A 23,305-nucleotide genomic window follows, 5' to 3' on the forward strand; every position below is an offset into this window, starting at 1 on the left:
CATGGCATTGGCCCTTGGATAGTACAAAGAAATCTGGGAAGAAATTAGGGGTCGTCTATATTGGAAAACACAGTTTGTAAAGTGCTGCAAGTACTAGTGCATGCCGCTGTTGCACAATGCAAACTTGGGTGTGGGCGCATGTGTAGTGGGGGGTCTGCATTGGGTGCCCCTAAAGGAGAAGGAAAGGTAAAAACTAAGTCAGCTTTATCAGAAAGGTCTATATAAATATACCAGTAAACCCTCATAGTAATGCTGATCTGCCCTTGATGCTGCACAGCAAGGTACCTGGGTTAACATTCAAATTTTGGTTCAATTTATTTAACAGTTCTTTTGTGTCTTTTAAACATGTAGGAATATTTGAAACCAGTTTTTGAAGGTGATAATCTATATATTTTGAAAGGGGTTCAAGTACTGACCCGATGCCGGACACTATTGGTCTACCCGGGGGATTTTCAAGGGTCTTGTGGATTTTTGGTAAAACATATATCATTGGGACCCGCGGAAAATCAGTATTAAGAAATTCTTTAGTTGTCTTATCTATGATCCCATTGACATATGCGTCAGACACCATTAAGTCAATTAGTTTTTCAGTTTCTCAAAAATTGAATGTTAACCCAGGTACCTTGCTGTGCAGTATGGATATCCAAAGCCTCTTTACCTCTATTCCTCAGGATGAGGGAATTAAATGCATAGAGGAGGCTTTGCTTGAAACCACTATACCCCATGCACAGATTTACTTTATTCTGGATTGCCTTGAGATTGTACTCAAAAAGAATTATTTCAAACATATGGATTCTTTTTACTGGCAGAAGCAAGGTACCTCAATGGGTTCAGCGGTCGCTCCTTCTTTTGCCAACCTCTTCGTTTATGAACTTGAAAAAAAGCTGTTTCTTAGGGATCCATATTTGCAGTACATAAAACAATACCATAGATATGTGGATGATATACTAATATTTTGGGAAGGAACCGTGGATGAATTTGAGGAGATGGTGAGAATGGCTAATGAAGCACACCATACGGTCAAATTTACAATGGAGGTCTCTGATTGTGAAATTAACTTCCTTGATATTAGTATAAAACTAGCAAACAATGTACTAAGTACAAATTTGTACAGGAAAAAGATGGATAGGAATAATCTTTTACACAAAAAGAGTTTTCATAACCCCCAAACATTGAATGCTATTCCCAAGGGCCAATACATGAGGGCGCGAAAAATAGCATCCACTGACACTGCCTATAAAGAGGCAGCAAACGAGTTAACTAAAAGGTTTCTAGAAAGAGGATACCCTAAGGGCAAATTGTCCCAGGTTAATAATGAAGTTCAAAAATTACCCCGCCAGGACCTGTTGAGTAGTAAGCAGAAATTAAGAGATAATGACAGATTAACCGTTATCAGTAAATATGATAGACGGAGCAAAAATATTGAAAATGTAATTAAAAAATACTGGCCATTACTGCAACTTGATCCTAAGTATGGAGCAATCTTTTCCAACCCGCCACGCTTTGCTTACAAAAGGGGTAGAACCTTGTGTGATATATTATGTCCCACTTCAGGTTCTGATAATAAAACCAATATATTTAAGGGCACACCTAAGATCGGAACTTTTCCCTGTATGAGCTGTAACTGCTGCAACTCAATCATAAAAGGTGCTAACATAAACCACCCAATAACAGGTAAAGAAATAAAACTAATGCCCTTTGCCACCTGCACCACTAATTTTGTGGTCTATGTATTGAAATGTCCATGCGGGTGGGTAAAACAATTCGATCTGTCAATACTAGAATTAAGGAACATAAAAATAACATCAGGAATTTTAAAGCAGACACTTATAATGACACTCCAGTATCTAGACACTTTGCCACTGCTAAACATAATGCCTGCCAATTAAAATGGAAGGTATTGGAGGTCGTGCCGAAACCACCTAAAGGGGGCGATAGGAATACCATGTTATTGCAAAGAGAAGCACGATGGATTAGGCGCCTGGATTGTGTTTATCCTAAAGGGATGAATGAACAACTAAATCTAGTATGCTTTTTGTAAATCTGAAGTTTTAGAGTATTAATTACTTATTTCTTCTACAGGAGATATTGACAGTCAGCTAGTCTTTACGGATCTCCTGCCGTATCAAGTAATGGTGAGTTTTGATACAGGAGACTAAAATTACATGCTGGCTACATCATGTTGCAATTATAAGTAAATATAACAATGTTGACATAGTAACAACATGATACAAAAAGTATCTATTAACCTGGAAAACAACAAAGTGTTAAACCACTATTAATGTAACAATAATGCGTGAGTAACAACATTTTCTATAGCTAGTGCCTGGATAGGCCTAACGGCAGTTTCCTTTACGTATAGGCTAGACTACTGGAGTATTGGCCTGGCGACAAGTGGAAATGGAGAAATGGACTCTTTGTCTCGAATAGTGTTAAATTTTAAAAGATTTTAGTATTTCCACTACACGAATACTTCACAAATTGGTGGATTCAAGCGAATTTTATGGACACTGAAAAACTGTTTGTGGTATGCATATTAATTGATTTAATTGTTTTAAATGGTTTTAATTAATACCAATTCTGACTTACCCACAATGCATCACATTAGGTGAAAGGTCACAAAATGTTTAAATACCCACACCTTGTATGTTCCTGCACACTTGATAAAGGGCCTAGCCCGAAACATGTTGTGTGTTGTGCATTCCCAATAAAAGTTTTTGCAGTTAAGAATACTGCTGTGGATTTGTCCTGCATTCGAATTCTACTGATTAGTAAAACCTACCTTTACCAATGATGTGTTTCCTAAAGAGGTACCTACTGTATGTCCAGAGTCTTCTACCACTTAATAAATAAAGTCATTTATGCATAGTAAAAGTTATATGAGCCCACATTCTCTCTCTCTCTCTCTCTCTATATATATATATATTATCCTCTTCCTCTCTCTCTCTCTCTCTCTCTCTCTCTCTCTCTCTCTCTCTCTCTCTCTCTCTCTATATATATTATCCTCTTCCTCCTTCTCTCTCTCTATATATATATCCTATATATATCGTTTCCGCTTCCTCCTTCTCTCTCTCTCTCTCTCTCTCTATATATATATCCTATATATATCGTTTCCGCTTCCTCCTTCTCTCTCTCTCTCTCTCTCTATATATATATATATTATCCTCTTCCTCTCTCTCTCTCTCTCTCTCTCTCTCTCTCTCTCTCTCTCTCTCTCTCTCTCTCTATATATATATTATCCTCTTCCTCCTTCTCTCTCTCTATATATATATCCTATATATATCGTTTCCGCTTCCTCCTTCTCTCTCTCTCTCTCTCTCTCTATATATATATCCTATATATATCGTTTCCGCTTCCTCCTTCTCTCTCTCTCTCTCTCTCTATATATATATATATTATCCTCTTCCTCTCTCTCTCTCTCTCTCTCTCTCTCTCTCTCTCTCTCTCTCTCTCTCTCTCTCTCTATATATATATTATCCTCTTCCTCCTTCTCTCTCTCTATATATATATCCTATATATATCGTTTCCGCTTCCTCCTTCTCTCTCTCTCTCTCTCTCTATATATATATATATTCTCCTCTTCTTCCCTACCTCTCTCTCTATATATATATATATTCTCTATATATATATAAAATTTCCTCTTCCCCCTTCTCTCTCTCTCTCTCTAGCTTCTCCTCTTCTTCCTTCCTTCTCTCTCTCTCTCTCTCTCTCTCTCTCTATATATATATTGTTTCCTCTTCCTTCCTCTCTCTCTCTCTCTAGCTTCTCCTCTTCTTTCTTCTCTCTCTCTCTATGGGGGTATATTTATCAAAGAGTGAAGTTAATGGTGAGGTTCCGCCACTAGAGTGAAATTCCGCCACTCTCCATTCATTTCTATGGGATTTTTATAGGCGTATTTATTAAGGGTGAACTTTCACTTTCACCCATTGATAAATACACCTTTCAAAATCGCATAGAAATGAATTGAGAGTGGCGGAATTTCACTCTAGTGGCGGAACTTCACTCTTTGATAAATTTACCCCCAAATATATATTGTTTCCTCTTCCTAATTTTCTCTCTCTCTCTACCTTCACCTCTTCTTCATTCTCTCTCTCTCTCTCTATCATTTCATCTTCCTTCTTCTCTCTCTATCTATATATGTATTGTTTCCTCCTCTCTCTCTCTCTCTCTCTCTAGCTTCTCCTCTTCCTCCTTCTTCTTGAGAACGTAAGTTGTGCACAGATCAGCATCAGTTTCAACTTCATCTCTCATGAACACATCCCATACTTCTAACTCACAAAATGCACATGGCAGGAAAGTGATAGCATCTTCATTTGCAAACATCACTTCTTGGAGAGGGAGTCTTGCCAAACAGCCCATCCACATACACTGTATATCAACTGCACCTCAATTGAGAGCACCCAGAATTACATAAACAGACCAGGCACCCTAATCTGTGTGAGGCTGTAAGCATTGTCAAGGAGAGATCAAATTTTCAAAAAACAATATCCCGGAAGCTACTAAATGTAAAAGTCAAAGAGCATCGTTATTAAGTAGACATAGTAAAAAAATGGTTCATACTGACCCTCCAAATCCAATGATCCACTCATTGCCCAGGACAGATGCCACATTTGCCCTATGGTTACAGCAGCCCTGGTGGCAACTCTATAGACAGTGGCATTTGCCCAGGGCCCATCATCAGACTTTTCATCTAATATAACCAGTGTCAGACTGACCCACTATGATACCAGGGAAACTCCCAGGTGGATCCAGGTTTTGGTGTCCCGCCTGCTTCTAAACATTTATCCTATTTTATTGGTCATTACTTATTTCTACATGGGAACTAGGGATGCACCGAATCCCCTCATCCATCTTGGAAGATTCGGCAGAATCCCGGACCGAATGCTAATTTACATATGCAAATTAGGGACGGGGAAGGAAAAAGTGGAAAAAATTTGCTTGAAATCCCGCCCTCCCCACAATTTGCATATACAAATTAGGATTCGGATTTGGTTCGGCCAGGCACAAGGATTCGGCCGAATCCGAATCCTGCTGAAAATTGATGAATCTTGGCCGAATCCCGAACCGAATCCTGGATTCGGTGCATCCCTAAAGGGAACAAAGTCTAAATAATAGATTATGGTGTATAGATTAGAATAACAGATTACAGTGGATAAGAAAAAAGACTTGGAGAAAGATGTTGAGTGAGGAGGAGATTAAACACCTTAGGGGCCCCTAACAACAATTTCCAAATGCTAACAAACCCCCAGAACAAACCCTACCAGGCTCACGTCCCACAGGTAGCACAGGGCAGGCAGAGTATGGCACACACAGGAGCACAGGGCAGGCACAGTATGGCACACACAGTGAACATTGGGCAGGCAGAGTATGGCACACAAGGGGGAGCATAGGGCAGGCAGAGTATGGCACACAGGGAGCATAGGGCAGACAGAGTATGGCACACACAGGAAGCATAGGGCAGACAGAGTATGGCACACAGAGGGAGCATAGGGCAGGCAGAGTATGGCACACACAGTGAACATTGGGCAGGCAGAGTATTGCACACACAGGGAGCATAGGGCAGGCAGAGTATGGCACACACAGTGAACATTGGGCAGGCAGAGTATGGCACACAAGGGGGAGCATAGGGCAGGCAGAGTATGGCACACACAAGGATCATAGGGCAGGCAGAGTATGGCACACACAGGGAGCACAGGGCAGGCAGAGTATGGCACACACAGGGAGCATAGGGCAGGCAGAGTATGGCACACACAGTGAACATTGGGCAGGCAGAGTATGACACACACAGGGAGCATCGGGCAGGCAGAGTATAGCACACAAGGGGGAGCATAGGGCAGGCAGAGTATGGCACACACAAGGAGCATAGGGCAGGCAGAGTATGGCACACACAGTGAACATTGGGCAGGCAGAGTATAGCACACAAGGGGGAGCATAGGAAAGGCAGAGTATGGCACACACAAGGAGCATAGGGCAGGCAGAGTATGGCACACACAGGATGCATAGGGCAGGGCATCGGACTTGGATGCCAGGGACCCACCTATGGCACATACAGTGAAACATTGGGCAGGCAGAGTATGGCACACACAGTGAACATTGGGCAGGCAGAGTATGGCACACAAGGGGGAGCATAGGGCAGGCAGAGTATGGGACACACAAGGCGCTTAGGGCAGGCAGAGTATGGCACACACAGGGAGCATAGGGCAGCCATAGTATGGCACACACAGTGAACATTGGGCAGGCAGAGTATGGCACACACAGGGAGCATAGGGAAGGCAGAGTATGACAGACACAGGGAGCATAGAGCAGGCAGAGTATGGCACACACAGGGTGCATAGGGCAGGCAGAGTATGGCACACACAGGGAGCATAGGGCAGCCATAGTATGGCACACACAGTGAACATTGGGCAGGCAGAGTATGGCACACACAGGGAGCATAGGACAGGCAGAGTATGGCACACACAGGGAGCATAGGGCAGGCAGAGTATGGCACACACAGGGAGCATAGGGCAGGCAGAGTATGACACACACAAGGAGGAGCATAGGGCAGGCAGAGTATGACACACACAAGGAGCATAGGGCAGGCAGAGTATGGCACACACAGTGAACATTGGGCAGGCAGAGTATGGCACACAGGGAGCAGACTTTCATGTGAGGGGGCCACACAAGACTGCGGGCCACCAATTGGACAGCACTGGTCTAAGATTTTCTGGTGGGTCCCTGGCATCCAAGTTCGATGCTGGCTATAACTTTTGACTAACGCATTCACCTGAACAGACACTGGGAGGGCACAACAGTTACATAATTTCTATATTTTATTTTGTAATTATAGGTTATCTGTTCCCATGGCTGTACAGCTGAACCCCCAATCCTACCTTTTTAAACACAGACCAACCCTTTATTGTTTGACTTATTATATTCTAGTTTACCTGATTGAAGGTAGTACTATCCAAAATATGTATATAGTTGTAGGTGGACCACCAGTGAGATCCTTCTCACTGACACCCCATAACAGCCCTGATAATACAGCTACCTTATTGGTGCATCTGAAATATTCGCAAATGGTTTAACTGGAATTCGCATTGAGAATACATTTTTGTAAACGGCTGTCATGGGAAAAACATTTTTTTCAAAATGAATCAGTTAATAGTGCTGCTCCAGCAGAATTCTGCACTGAAATCCATTTCTCAAAAGAGCAAACAGATTTTTTTATATTCAATTTGAAATCTGACATGGGCTAGACATATTGTCAATTTTCCCAGCTGCCCCTGGTCATGTGACTTGTGCTCTGATAAACTTCAATCACTCTTTACTGCTGTACTGCAAGTTGGAGTGATATCACCCCCTCCCTTTCCCCCCCCCCAGCAGTCAAACAAAAGAACAATGGGAAGGTAACCAGATAACAGCTCCCTAACACAAGATAACAGCTGCCTGGTAGATCTATGAACAACACTCAATAGTAAAAACCCATGTCCCACTGAGACACATTCAGTTACATTGAGAAGGAAAAACAGCAGCCTGCCAGAAAGCATTTCTCTCCTAAAGTGCAGGCACAAGTCACATGACCAGGGGCAGCTGGGAAATTGACAAAATGTCTAGCCCCATGTCAGATTTCAAAATTGAATACAAAAAAATCTGTTTGTTCTTTTGAGAAATAGATTTCAGAGCAGAATTCTGCTGGAGCAGCACTATTAACTGATTCATTTTGGAAAAATTTTTTTTTCCCATGACAGTATCCCTTTAAAGACATTCGGAGTGTGAAAAAATTTTTGCAATTCTGTTTGCACGCTATTATTCAGCTTTATAAGTGTAACCATGTGCAGGGCAATTATATTCACTGGGGCTCATTTATAAACTTTGCGCAGGGCAGAATGATTCGTACAGTTAGGGGCAGATTTATCAAGGGTCGAATTTCGAAGTGGAAAATATTTCGAAATTCGACCATTGAATAGAATCGTACGTTCGTACGATTTTCCTTTGAATATAAAAAACTCCGAAAATTGCTCTGGAAGGTCCCCATAGGCTAACATAGCACTTCGGCAGGTTTAAGATGGCGAAGTATTGAAGTTGAAGTTTTTTTAAAGAGACAGTAAATTCGAAGTCGTAGTATCCTATTCGATGGTCAAAGTATTAAAAAAATTACTTTGAAATTCAAACTTTTTGTACTTCGAAAATTCACTCGAACCTTAGTAAATCTGCCCCTAAATACTGTATATTTGCCCTGTGCATGGTTATATTTATAAAGCTGGATAAGCGTGGTGTACTTAATGTGCAAACAGTATTGTAATTTTTTTTCACACTGCGCATGTCCATAAATATTAAATATGGCGAAAAATGCAAATTGTGAATACTCTGCATCTGAGTTACGCCGCGACTTTGGTGGCGGAGAAAATACTCACAAAACAGTTTCGCAAATTGCATATTTAAGTCACTGTGAACAATATTATTGCGCAGAACAAGCTTGCACACTGGGTGCACTCACGCAAACGCCCGTCTCCATTTACGAAAATTTATTCACAACGTGAATTCGCAAAAAAACGGAAAGACGGGCACAGCAGTGGCAATATTTCAGCGTTCAGGAAAAAGTGTGGGCAATAGAACCATTTGCAAATAAATATGCTCTGCACAAAGTTTATAAATGAGCCCCAATGTGTTTAGGATGAGTTTCCAGTAGAAATCAAGTCAGTGGCTGGGAGTGCAGTACCGCTATTGTGCCAGTAGAGGGAGCAGGGAGACAGCAGAAAGCCGACAGGTCCGCACGCCTCTTCCTGATCCACTCAGGGCTCAATCCTCTTCTACTGCACTTTAGTGTTTTTCAGGAAAGGAGGCGGCGGCGGCATCTTGTCTGTATCGGGAGGGGACTCCGACTTGATCCTCTGTGATTATATCTGGCTGCTCGGCTGGAAGCAGTGCCGCAGTGAAGCAGTGAAGCGGTGAGAGCAGCAGGAGCGCGCAACGTGCGCAGCAGCAGCAGTGGGACCGCGTGGGTGGAGAGACGCTGTCATTCTGCTCCACAAGAAAGTGACGCCATGGATTGAGACTAGGCGGCTGCATTTAATTGCGAGCTCTCGGGGTTACCTGCCTGGAAGCCACGAGTGGAATCTGCTTCTCATCATCGAGCGCTGGGCAGCGTTTCTGGCGCGTTCTGCTGCCGCTTCTCCTCTCATTTCATCTGTTGCTCCGGGGCTGGACACCTGACAAGTGCCAGTCTCTCTGCAAGTTGCCTAAAAGCCGGGACAGCTGGACAGGGAGGCATCTAGGGTGCTGATCTAGAGTGCTGCTGGCTGAGGGATCTAGGGTGCTGCTAAAGAGGCATGTAGGGTGCTGATCTAGGGTGGTGCTGGCTGAGGGATCTAGGGTGCTGATCTAGGGTGCTGATCTAGGGTGCTGCTGGCTGAGGGATCTAGGGTGCTGCTAAAGAGGCATTTAGGGTGCTGATCTAGGGTGCTGCTGGCTGAGGGATCTAGGGTGCTGCTAGGGAGGCATCTAGGGTGCTGCTAGGGAGGCATCTAGGGTGTTGCTGGTTGAGGGATATAGGGTGCTGATCTAGAGTGCTGCTGGTTGAAAGATCTAGGGTGCTGCTTAGGAGGCATTTAGGGTGCTGATCTAGGGTGCTGCTGGCTGAGGGATCTAGGGTACTGCTGGGGAGGCATCTATAGGGTGCTGCTAGTGGTGGAATCTAGGTTGCTGCTGGTTGAGGGATCTAGGGTGCTGCTGGTGGAGGGATATAGGGTGCTGATCTAGGGTGCTGCTGGTTGAGGGATCTAGGGTGCTGCGGGGGAGGCATCTAGGGTGCTGCTGGGTAAAGGGATCTAGGGTGCTGCTGGGTAAAGGGATCTAGGGTGCTGCTGGGTAAAGGGATCTAGGGTGCTGCTGGGCGAGGGATCTAGGGTTCTGCTGGGGGGATCTAGGGTGCTGTTGCTTGAGGGATCTAGGGTTCTGCTGGGGGTTACTGGGGTCACTCTTACAACGGAGCCATTGGGTACCCCAGGAATCCATGTTCTGAAGCGGAGGGGATCCTTCTGTCCGTGCAGGTGAAACACAGAGCCGGAGTATGGGGAGGCGGTGAGAAAGCAATGGTCTACCCTAGGCCCCCTGGCCTCATCACTGGGCTCCTCCTGGCCGCCCTGTCCCTGAGCTCTGTAGGTAAGTAGCCGCTGTCATTCACTTACTGTAGTGCTGGCACAGCTGTTAGATATTGCCCGGGGCATGAGCAGGGGGGATCCATTAGATAGGGGCCCTTACATTTGCCAAGAGGGTAAATGGATTGTGAGGGATCTTGCAGTAGGGGGGCTTCATTCAACCTGCTACTACTGACACAGGGCTGCTGGCAAAGATGTTCTTGGCTACGGGCTTGTCGTGCAGTGAGTGGCACAGAGTCAGTGAGAAAGGCAGGGTTGTGCTTTCAGAAATACAATCCCTTCAATACAATCTCTCCAATACAATCCCTTCAATACAATCCCTTGCATCAGGGTGTTCTTGCAGTGGGAAGCAAATGATGAAGATAATGTTGAAGTGTTGGAGGGTAAGACTGACAGGTGGGATAGATGGAGCAGGAATGGTGAGTCTGGCACAACCACGTTTGTTCTCCCCAAAGGGTTATCAGTTTACAGAAAACTGGCCCAGGAACTCAACGTTTTAAAATTAATTGGACCTCGGTCTCTCAATCTTTGGATAAATTAGTCATATTTTTTTCCACTGAGTTGCTAAGTGTATGGCAGGGTATGTCTGTCCAATATGCAGCCCTTGAGCTGTCAAACAGACTTGACTGAAGAATTACAATTCAACAACTTGAGTGAACAGGTTGGAAATCCCTGAGCCAGAGCAGCTCCCTAACACAAGATAACAGCTGCCAGGTAGACCTAAGTACATCACTCAATAGTAAAATCCAGGTCCCACTGAGACACATTCAGTTACATTGAGAAGGAGAAATAACAGCCTGCCAGAAAGCAGTTCCATCCTAAAGTGCTGGCTCTTTCTGAAATCACATGACCAGGCAAAATGACCTGAGATGCACCTACACACCAATATTACAACTAAATACACTTGCTGGTTCAGGAATGAAATTTTATATTGTAGACTGAATTATTTGTAATTTAGAAATAAAAAATACATCATAAAAATCATGACAGAATCCCTTTAAGGATATATTTTACTGGCTGTTACGTGTTATATAGTGAATAATGGACCACCCTTGTAAAATATTAGGATGATTTATTACAAGTATTTGATTATGATAATGTATAATATCGCATATATTTCATCGGTGATGTGTGGAAATCATGTGAGGGTATTTCGTAGAAATCCTATTAATAGATATGCGCAGTGTTCATTTTTTATTGGAACAGCGGATGACTGAATACAGGCCAGAAGGGGCATAGAGAGCTAGAGATTTGTTAATTAATGGCTGAAATATTAAACATAGCTAAATGCTCCGTGATCATCCTTTGCGTTTTCTTTCAACTGAACAAGTCTCGTTAGAAATGATTTTTGGAGAAGAGAATCTGTACAGTAATATGGACGACAGAATATCGAGCTATAGGATAGAGTCCTGCAGCGGATCGGATACTCGCGGGTTACCCACAAAAACCTGCGGTACCTTGCGGGTTGAGAGGAAAAGTTCTGGGTGCGGGTAAAGACGCGGGTCGGCGGTTCTGTGGGTAAAGACGCGGGTCAGGCCACGGGTCTTCTCAATAACGATATTTACTCCTTTTTTCTGGTCACGGCTAGTTCCGAAGATGTCACTTCCGGTTTACAATGACATCACTTCCTGATTCTTGATGCTCAGCGGGTCCGGGTTGCGGATAAAGTACTTGCGGGTAGGGTCGGGTAACGGTTCCAAGCGGGTAAGAATGCGGGTCTGTGTTGCGGATTGCGGGGATGGGTCCCAAATAAACGGACCCGCGCAGGACTCTACCGTAAGACGTTAGACCGGAGATGTCGGAGGCAGATGAGCTGCCACAAATATAAAAAGACTAAAGGAATTCCCATGTTTCCTTCATACTGCCCAGTAATTACACTGTTGGTGGGTGGGGAAGGGGTCGGGGACTTGTTAGAAATAAACACATTTGGGGGAATGTAAAGTCGCAAAACAATTCTGACCAATTAGAATAAAAATCCACATCTCGCAATGTAATATTGTTCTTAAACTGTATTGTGAATTTTAATTGCGCACTCTTAAAGGAAAACTATACCCCCCAAACAATGTAGGTCTCTTTAAAAAGATATTGCAACAGCTCATACGTAAAACCCTGCTTCATGTAAATAAACCATTATCATAATAATATACTTTTTTAGTAGTATGTGCCATTGGGTAATCATAAATAGAAAATTGCCATTTTAAAAAATAAGGGCCACCTCCTGGGATCATACGATTCACTGTACTCACAAACATACCAACAAACCACACATGTTAGGTCACATGAGCCAATTAACTGACAGAGTTGTGTCTTTTGCTTCCACACTTCTTCCTGTTACCGTTAGAGCTGCAGTATTTCTGGTCAGATGATCTCTTCCTGTTACAGTTAGAGCTGCAGTATTTCTGGTCAGGTGATCTCTTCCTGTTACAGTTAGAGCTGCAGTATTTCTGGTCAGGTGATCTCTTCCTGTTACAGTTAGAGCTGCAGTATTTCTGGTCAGATGATCTCTTCCTGTTACAGTTAGAGCTGCAGTATTTCTGGTCAGGTGATCTCTGAGGCAGCACAGAGACCATCACGAAAAGGTGGCTCAAGGCAAGAGATGTAAAAGGGCAAGATTTACTTAAATATATATTCCAGTTTGGTAAGATTCTTTAATATGCTACTTAATATGATATGAACTATCTGTTGCTTAAGTGTTCATTTTGGGGTTATAGTTTTCCTTTAAGAAGTGATTGAAGGTGGCGTAATATTTTCGAACATACCTGACTTTTTCAGTAAGAAGTTTTATTACATTTACTGCGCATTGGCGCAAACTATAACATTCGCAAACGGTCTTCCACTGAAGCAGACGCTAAACAGTTTCCGCGTTTGCTAAAGCTATATTAAATCCGTGCAAAACAAAGGCATAACTTTTCGCATTGCAAATAGTTTTTTCGTTACCGACTTTTATTACATTCCCCTAATTATGCCTAGTACTATTCCACGTGCGATTTCTTTATGGCTAGAATTTTTTTAAATTGTTTAGAATTGCAGCAGGGCCTTCTTTACCTGTTGGATCAGTTATTGTTTGTATGTAGTTTGTGTATTCACTCATTTATTATTATACTGCACTGAGAAAAAATGTTGGTGCTGTATAACTGCATCTTATTGAAATACTACAGGTATGAGATCCGTTATGCAGAAACCCGTTATCCAGAAAGACCATCTCCCATAGGCTCCATTATAATCAAATAATTCAAATTTTTCCTTTTTCTCTGCAATAATAAAACAGTAACTTGTACTTGATCCCAACTAAGATATAATTAATCCTTATTGGAGGCAAAACCAGCCTATTGGGTTTATTTCATGATTACATTATTTTTTAGCAGACTTAAGACACGAATAGCTAAATTATGGAAAGACCCCTTATCCGGGAAGTGCCAGGTCTGAGCATTCTGGATAACAGATCCTATACCTGTACCAATATAGATTGTCTATAAATCTAGCATGTAGGTGAGGTGTCCTTCCATATGCTGAACTGCTGTCTTTCGTATTTTATCTTTTTCAGATGGAGCTAAGGCACTGGGATTTGTGGGTCATGGATACAACCTGACTGTGTCTCAGGGACATGAAGCCAAGTTGAACTGCAGTTTACAAGGAATGGAAGAGCCTGAGATTCAGTGGTTTAAGGACGGTGTCTCTGTGCAGAGTGCTGATCAGATGTATATTCCAGTGGATGAAGATCACTGGATCAGCTTCTTAAGGTACGGGCTCTGCTCTACCCATCCATAGCTTAAAGGATAATAAATAACTTCCAATACTACGCTTGCACTACTGTATGTCCTATGCTTGAATGGCTGCCCCCATGGCTACACAGCAGCTTGTTTATATAAACTATAGTAGTACTTATCTGTTATCTACTGTGTATCCTGTGCTTGAATGGCTGCCCCCATGGCTACACAGCAGCTTGTTTATATAAACTATAGTAGTACTTATTTGTTATCTACTGTGTATCCTGTGCTTGAATGGCTGCCCCCATGGCTACAAATCAGCTTGTTTATATAAACTATAGTAGTACTTATCTGTTATATACTGTGTATCCTGTGCTTGAATGGCTGCCCCCATGGCTACACAGTAGCATGTTTATACAAACTATAGTAGTACTTATCTGTTATCTACTGTGTATCCTGTGCTTGAATGGCTGCCCCCATGGCTACACAGTAGCATGTTTATACAAACTATAGTAGTACTTATCTGTTATCTACTGTGTATCCTGTGCTTGAATGGCTGCCCCCATGGCTACACAGCAGCTTGTTTATATAAACTATAGTAGTACTTATCTGTTATCTACTGTGTATCCTGTGCTTGAATGTCTGCCCCCATGGCTGCACAGCAGCTTGTTTATATAAACTATAGTAGTACTTATCTGTTATCTACTGTGTATCCTGTGCTTGAATGGCTGCCCCCATGGCTACACAGCAGCTTGTTTATATAAACTATAATTGTTTTTCTGAAACAAACACACCAGTTTTGCCAGTGCAGGGCACCAGAGCATTATTCTGTTCCTTTAAATTATTTTCACTTTTGGTGTTACTGTTCCTTAAGTGTCATTTTTTACCCTTCCCACCCCTAATTTGCATATGCAAATTCGTATTCGGTTCGGTATTCTGTCTAATCTGTCGCGTAGAATTCGGGTTCAGCCGAATCCAAAAAAGTGAATTCGGTGCATCCCTACATTAAGGCACTACACACTTGAGAAAGGGCAATTACAGCCCGAAACATGTCGTGTATCGCAGCTTAAATAAATATTAATCACAAGCAGTTAACCTGCGTTTGAGTTCTCTCCTCTCTCCTACTGAAAGATTAAGGCACTAAGTTGGCAGTGCAGTTAAAAATGAAGGTCATTTAGTATCATAGATGTGGGGCTTTCAGGTTTCTGCATTGCTTCAATCTTGAGGGATCTGCCCAGGGACATCTGATTGTCATGGTGCAAACACCTTACAGGACAATTGTAGTGATTCCCAACCAGAGGCTCATGAGCAAAATGGACATCCAACACCTTAGATATTGCTCCCAATGGCCTTAAACTCGGTGCTTATTTTTGAATTCCTGGCTTGGCAGCATATTTGGTTGCATAAAAACCAGGTGTACTGCCAAACATCCCTCATAGGCGATACAGAATAGTTTCTCGCACCCACAGGAACTGAATGTGGCTCAAGTTTGGGGACCCCTGCCTTAGAATAAGGGCTGCAATGAGAAGGTTCTTCTTCCTACAAAGCAGGTTACTTGTCCTTCTGTTCTTTAAATGAATAATGGACTGAGTAGATGTCATCTAAACAAAGTGTTGGTACTCAGAAATGGATTGAGTACGTAGCTCAATGCGCAGTTCTCCTACTTTACATCATAGGTGTCTATTTTCTCTCTTCAGCTTGAAAAATGTGGAGCGCCCGGATGCTGGCAGATACTGGTGTGAGGCAGAGCACAGTGGGAGAAAGACTGGATCCGATGCCATCTGGATTATGGTGGAAGGTAGGTATTTGTATTTGCCTTACAGTTCAACATTTATCAATAGTCAGATCCCGCTGGGCCAGTCCGACCCTGTATCCAGGCCCGGACTGGCAATCTGTGGGTTCTGGCAAATGCCAGAGGGGCTGCTATAAGGTGCCATAGAAATTGAGTATTTAGTGGGCTGTTTGGGCCTCTATGTTGGCTGATTGGGCTTCTGTGTACCTGAAATGACAGGGCCTATTTTGATTCTCAGTCCAGGCCTGCCTGTATCCCACACTACAGAAGTCCCTTACCTTGACATATTATTAGAGCCATTTTGTTATGATTTTAGAAAGTTATAAATAAACCACTCCTTGTCTCATTTCTCTGTTCAGGAATATTGGGGGTTGTGGTAAATCAGCTATGGAAAGTCACTGGTTTAATATGTTGGATCAGTTGATACTTTCTCAGAATGTGATTAATCAGATGTCCCTCCTTGGCCTGTAGTAACTGATCCGTTTGGCAGTACCTGCCTCATTTAAAGCACCCAAACAAAATTATCCAAATCCTATTTTATCATGTTAGTCAAGCAAAATGAACTTTAATTACACTGTATAAATTATTTGAATCTTGTTTCCATCAGTCTGGGAATTCATAATTATAGTAATCAGGCAGGAGCCATTTTGTGGACACTGTTATTAAGACAAGCCTTGTATCATCTCAGAATCTTGTTTGTGCACCAGAATGGGGGACTTGATGTCCATCCCCATGTCCTGGTTACACAATTAAATCGTTAAGAGAACGGGGGGAATGTGGGGAGAGCAGTGACATGTAGGAAGTGCTGAATGGAAAGTGAAAGTAATTGCCTAAGGCATAGAGGAGGGGCAGACAATACTTGATTGACAGCTGAGATTTTTAAACGAGTTTACAACAGCTATGAATGCTTTAATAAAAAAAAGAAATTGGATTTCATATTTAATGTAAGAAGGACTTTTATTATACAGATTTTTATGTCTGGGTGACGGGTCCACTTTAAAGCCATATTGCAGCTGGAATATTCAAGCGCCACTGTATGTTTTCAATTAAACCTGGAAATGTGCCACTTGGCTTTTAAATATTCTAGGGAGAAGTTGCCTTATTTTATCCTTTCCTCTGTCTGGGCTGTTTTGCACAGGCTGGATGGTTCACTTAACCCTCCGAAAATCAGCGAAGCAAAAATCAGCTTGTTATTGATTTCGTTTATCTGTTTAATGTTGATGCAATCCGTCGCCCCTTGTTTCATGTTTGGAAAGAATAATAAATAACTGCAGAATGGCAGCGTGGGGGTTCTGCCGATGGAGCGATTAGAGTGGGCCTGCAGTTACGTTATCTCCTCTATATATAGGAAAATTAGCTTTAAGATCAGTTCAGGGAAAATATCACGGAAGCTTAATAGTAACAGGGGAATAGATCCGTCCTTTATTGCTTCACACTATATAATTATATACTATAGCAGACATATCCTGGCAGAATGTTGGTTTATATTTTTTAAGGCTAAAATAAAAAACAATTGTAACCTCTAAGGACTTTGTCTACATGCAGAACTCAATCCCCCCCAATTAAGAAAAGCCCCTACCTAGATAATCCCCCCTCCCTGCTGGCCGCCGCATACTTCAGTAGTCCTGAAAATGTCCCTAAAATATTTCTCACCTGTCGGTGCAGAGTAAGCGGAGCTTGTGGGCGCCATCTTCCGGATCTCCGGTCTTTCATCGGTAATATTGGCGCATGCGCAGTTGGAGCAGTCTTTCCGGTTTGCATGCGCCAAAAGTGCTGGAAAATGCTGAAGGGACCCGAATTGTCAACGAGACCCCCGAAGAAATCCGAAGACCCGGAAGATGTCGCCCACGAGCTCTGCTGCTCTTCCTCTGCACCGATATATAGATTTATAAGTGCGAAACAATAAATAAAAAACTGATACTTTGCCCTTTAACTAGGGGGACATTTTCAGGGCTATTGAAGTATGTGGGTGGGAAAGCAGGAAAGGGGGACTATCTAGGTTAGTGGGTACAGGCTTTTCTTAATTGGGGGGGGGTTGAGACATTTTGTGCCTTAAGCTACCAAAAAAACGCCTTACCCTTTAAACACAACAGGGTTTGTTTGTCCATATAGTACAATATATTTAAGCTGCCAACTACGTCAAATTCATCCCTGGGATGGCCAGTCCTACACTCAACTTGCATCTGATTCATTAATGTATAATTAATATATAGTGAATAAAGTACCCCCTCTTGTAAAATATAAGGATATTATAAGTTACCGAGGAGTTTCATGACCATATAAAAGTACGAGGCCAAAGGTAACTTCTAATATCCTCATATCCTCATATTTTGCAACAGGGGGTACTTTATTTATTATAATACACAAGTTTTAGTGAGTCATGTGACAGAAATGACATCAGAACTCACCGTTTATAACTGATGACATCAGAACTCACCGTTTATAAGGATATGATTTACAAGATATTCATGGCTTTTGTGTATTATATATATATATATATATTGTTTATATAGTCCAGAGAGTGGTGCACTCAAAAATGGTAGGCAAATGCCCAGGTGCTATGTACTGATTCATTTAACAGCATTAGAACATATAGATGCACACTGGGACTTTAAAGTAAAACAAAATCTAAATTTGTTTATCAACTATTCGGCCTCCAGCTAACACTTACCTTTGCCTCCAGGTGTACCTTATTTTACTGTGGAGCCAAAAGATCTGTCTGTGACTCCAAACTCTCCATTTAACATGACTTGTGCAGCAGTCGGACCACCTGAGCCACTGGTCATTATTTGGTGGGTGGGAGATTCCCCTCTGGGAAAATCGGAAAGTTCTCCGTCCGTCTTGCACATGCCAGGTAATGTTTAAACTTCTTTGTATTAAGTTATTGAGCAGCTAAATGTCAACAGTGTGTGTGTATTTCTTAAGTTATTGTTAAAAGACAATATAATATGAGGGAGAAGAAAAAGCCAGGTAATGCTCTGTTTATATGAAGAAATCTTTTATTTGTGACACAATATAAGAATACAAGCGTTTCAACAGCATTGATGTTATGGGACTGGGTTTCTATAGGTTCTATATCTGTGAAACCTGCCAATACTGAAAGGTCGTTCCAGGCAAAGGATCAAACAGGTGTCCTGAAAGAAGCATTGACCTTTCAGCTTTTGGGAAACGGAATCTTTCTGTATGCTCTCTAGCTCTTTGCCAATCACAAGCTCTTCCACTTATTTTCCTTTATTTTATTGCCACGGCCGCTGAAGAAGCCTCCCAGTGTGGCCCTTAATGATTCATTGTTCTCTGTTAAAGGGATACTGTCATGGGAAAACATGTTTTTTTTCAAAATGAATCAGTTAATAGTGCTGCTCCAGCAGAATTCTGCACTGAAATCCATTTCTCAAAAGAGCAAACAGATTTTTTTTATATTCAATTTTGAAATCTGACATGGGGCTAGACATTTTGTCAATTTCCCAGCTGCCCCAAGTCATGTGACTTGTGCTCTGATAAACTTCAATCACTCTTTACTGCTGTACTGCAAGTTGGAGTGATATCACCCCCCTCCCTTTCTCCCCCAGCAGCCAAACAAAAGAACAATGGGAAGGTAACCAGATAACAGCTCCCTAACACAAGATAACAGCTGCCTGGTAGATCTAAGAACAACACTCAATAGTAAAAACCCAGGTCCCACTGAGACACATTCAGTTACATTGAGAAGGAAGAACAGCAGCCTGCCAGAAAGCATTTCTCTCCTAAAGTGCAGGCACAAGTCACATGACCAGGGGCAGCTGGGAAATTGACAAAATGTCAGATTTTAAAATTAAATATAAAAAAAACCTATTTGAGAAATGGATTTGAGTCCAGAATTCTGCTGGAGTAGCACTATTAACTGGCGCATTTTGAAAAAAACATGTTTTCTGATGACAGGATCCCTTTAAGTATGTAGCTACAAACTGAGAGTCTGCCTGTGCTAAAAGTATTATTTTGCTCTAAGAATCAGCCGGACATCAGCAGTTATAGGGGCTTCTCTTCTCCCGGTAAATATGTCCTCCTTGACCTCTCCTGCCCTTCAATGTTTTGGGAATATGCGTTTGTGGGTTTGCTTTCAACGTGATCTCATTTGTTCCAACAATAGATATTATTAATGGTGTAATTAACATTTCTTATAAAAAAAATCTGGGAGTGGTTCTACACAAGCCGCTGAGAAACAGCATATGGTTCCCAATTGATTGGCAAATGCTGAATCTTGTATTTCTGCGAAATTATTTTATTATACACGTAGGGGCCGATTTATCAAGGGTCGAATTTCGAGGGTTAAAAAACCCTCAAATTCGACCCTCGAAGTAAAATCCTTCGAATTTGATTTTAGCGGAAAAGGTTTGATCGGACGATAAAATCATTTCTTATAAAAAAAACTGCCCATACCTGTACTAAATGCAGGGTCGGACTGGGGGGCCCGAGGCCCACCGGGGCTGCAGTCTCAGGGCCCCCGCTGATGCGCCGAGCGTATACGTAATCGTGTGTGCTTGGGCGCACGTCAGAAGTGTGCGCATTGTGTTCTTCGGGCCTCGGGCCCTTCTTTGGAATGGTGGCGGGAAGAAGTGGAACAAAAGGTGCAGATATCCGTTGGCGGGGCCCCAGTCCGACCCTGACTAAATGTATTAATTTCCACGGTAAGTGAAAAAAATATATAAATACTAAAACAACAGGCATCTCTCAAGCAGGAAGGGAGTATATCTAAATTTATACATTAAAGTATTCATTGATCGGGAGTCCACATCTGATTACTGCCTTAATTAAGCCAAAGGGACTCGCCCCAGTTCACAGGCAATCATATGCAAAAAGATTTATATCAAAAGATATCTGTCCCAAGGCTTTTTTCTTCAGTGAAAAAAATATTTTATTTAAATTCACATTAAAATATAGATACATACTGACCCTCACATGGCCCACCTTACGCGTTTCGCACCTTCCGGCGCTTAGTCATAGTTGTCTCTCTCTTTTAAATTTATACATTCCCAGGGTCAGAAAAACCTACAATTGATTTTATATATTGTTACGGGTCAGGGCACACGCTCAGATTCAGGGGAAATTAGTTGCCCGGCGACAAATCTCCTCCTCTTTGGGGGCAACTAATCTGAGCGTGTGCCCTGACTCTAAAAGTAAAGCCAGACCATACAGTCTGATGTCTAGGTTATTAATTAAATAATAACACCAGCCTTCTACTATCATTTAAAATTGCGTGGATAGACTTTCATACACCAAACCCTGTTTGATTAAAAACGATGCTACTGACAGAATTGGAGGTCTGGGCTGGGGGAGATAATATTATGTTTCGACCACCCCCTGTAATAAAGGAGTATGGTTTGTCCTTCACTTACATATTCTTTTCAGTATAATCAGTTTGCTGCTATTCATTATTTGGCTGCCTAGATAAGGGCGCACAAGTAGTGTGTAATATTGTTGTTAACCTTGAGAGAACGTTCCCTACTCATCATCCGCATGAGGATTTATCTGGGAATTATTTAGATGTAGGTCCTTTTATTGTGGATAGAATATGCAACTCCGACCAACGTCCCGATTTCTCTAAATGAGATCCTTTCCCATAAGGAGTGTCGCTTTGCAACTGGAGTGTAACAAGCACTTCATTAATACACCGATCATCAATTGACTTTCACAAAGAAACGTAACGCAAATATTCAGCTCTATAAATATCATTGTCGTGTTTAGGGATCGGTGAAAAAACTGCATTCTCGTGCGAAGCTCACAACGCAAAGGGAGTTTCTTCCTCTAGAACAGCCATCGTTGAAATTAAAGGTAAGAGGTCTTATTAAACATTTGCGGCTCAGGATTATAATTGTGTTGAGTTTAGAGACAAATGGAAAAAATGTGTGGAATTGTGTTGTTCCAGAAGCACAAGATCCGTCAGTCTCACTTTAGAGAGATCCTCATAAAGTCTGTCTAACAGATTTTTTTTTTTGGACATTTTCAAGACCTACTTTGAGGTCGAACATTTGGTCAAGACTAGTGATGTATATAATGGAAAGGATTTTGGTCTTACTAAGAATCAAATATATTCCATACGCTTGTATAACTGGAAAGTGCAAATGTAGTGTATCACAATAGTTTTTTTCGTTACATTACATTTTTGTCAAGCAATTTTCATTTTACTATAACTTTTTGTGTGTTTTTGTTACTATAAGCTCTGTCTTCCTCTCTGTTGCACTTGGATGCCATAAATCCCTTAATTCTTACTAATTAATACAGTTCCTCCAGTCCAAGACATTGCATATAAATTCTAGTTTAAAGCCTCGGGTGTTTTTTTTTCACCTTTTTATACTTAATGCGGAATGTAATAAAAGTCATAAATGCACATTTCACTGTGTGATATTGATCATTAGACCGTTTCAGATTTTATTTGCACAAACCACATTTTATTATGCTCTCCGTTAGTGTTTTAGATCCTTAAAGTGATCCTGTCATCAGAAAACATGTTTTTTTCAAAACACATCAGTTAATAGTGCTGCTCCAGCAGAATTCTGCACTGAAATCCCTTTCTCAAAGGAGCAAACAGATTTTTTTATATTCCATTTTGAAATCTGACATGGGGCTAGACATATTGTCAATTTCCCAGATGCCCCTGGTCATGACAGTATCCCTTTAATAATTGAATTAAATGATATCAGCTATTTCACCATTGTGAAACAAGCATCGTGCCAGAGGAGAGCTCAATTCCAGATCTGTCTGATGCTGCAGGCTGGAAGTTTTATTTAGCCAGACCATAATACATGTACAGGATCCCTAATCCAGAACCCTGTTGTCCAAAAGCTCTGAATTATGGAAAGGCCACTTTACGCAAATAATTCTAATATTTTAAAGTGATTTCGTTTTTCTCTGTGATAATAATAAAAGAGTGTCTTGCACTTGATGGTAGCTAAGCTGTATGAATCCAATTGGTGGCAAAAAAATTCTATCCAAATGATTTTTAGCTGACTTGGCCATACATGGGCAGATTTAAGATGCTGATTTGGGTCTATTAGACTGTTTCGGCAGTTTATCGCCTTCCGATGGGCCACCCCGAACAAAACTTTTTAAAAAATAGGCCAGATATCGATTGGGCAGGTTTTATTTTCCCTGCTATCGAGGACCGCGTTGGCTAGTTGATGCAGTCCCCTCGGCACCCATTTCCATTGTTGTAATACAATCATTAGGCTCTAGAGCCAAACGATCGGATTAACCCAATATTGCCCTGCCTTTGGTGCTGCTTTGCCCTGCTCATTGCTCAGTGACCTCACCAAACGAGCAGATCTTATAGTGTATGGCCAGCTTTAAGGTATGGAGAACCAAATTATCAAAAGACCCCTTATGCAAAACCCCCAGGACTCAAGCATACCACATACTTTATCTGGAATATATTAGTATTGATAAGCCTATCTAACAAGCTTTTAATGCTCCCTCTTTGTCAGCTTGGGCAGCTAGTGTAAAGGTGCCATATACAGTCATTAAATGCTGCCGGCAGACCACGTCGGCTGCTTATATGGGGCCTTCCAGCAGGCTTCCCCACTGAAATCTGGCCTAATATCATGCAGATATTGATCAGATACCGTTGGAGTGAGGACCACATCGGTTCAGAACCTTTCTAGTAAGTGTCTCTGCCCTAAATAGGAGGATATGAA

General features: G+C 42.0%; 1 protein-coding gene across 2 annotated transcripts in view; it reads left to right on the forward strand.

Moving 5' to 3' along the window:
• The first annotated feature begins 8,618 nt into the window (after positions 1-8,618).
• Positions 8,619-23,305, forward strand: part of tyro3.S (TYRO3 protein tyrosine kinase S homeolog) — a 73,818-nt gene continuing 59,131 nt past the window's right edge. The window contains exons 1-5 of one of the 2 annotated variants that reach the window (XM_041574922.1): positions 8,619-10,143; positions 13,684-13,879; positions 15,544-15,644; positions 18,322-18,492; positions 21,360-21,446. In XM_041574922.1, coding sequence (XP_041430856.1) covers positions 10,074-10,143; positions 13,684-13,879; positions 15,544-15,644; positions 18,322-18,492; positions 21,360-21,446 — 625 coding nt within the window. In that variant the 5' untranslated portion in view covers positions 8,619-10,073. The remainder of the gene's footprint in view (positions 10,144-13,683; positions 13,880-15,543; positions 15,645-18,321; positions 18,493-21,359; positions 21,447-23,305) is intronic. The other variant, XM_041574921.1, reaches the window with a different exon arrangement.

This window comes from Xenopus laevis, chromosome 8S (assembly GCF_017654675.1).
Source record: "Xenopus laevis strain J_2021 chromosome 8S, Xenopus_laevis_v10.1, whole genome shotgun sequence".
NCBI classification, from domain to species: domain Eukaryota; kingdom Metazoa; phylum Chordata; class Amphibia; order Anura; family Pipidae; genus Xenopus; species Xenopus laevis.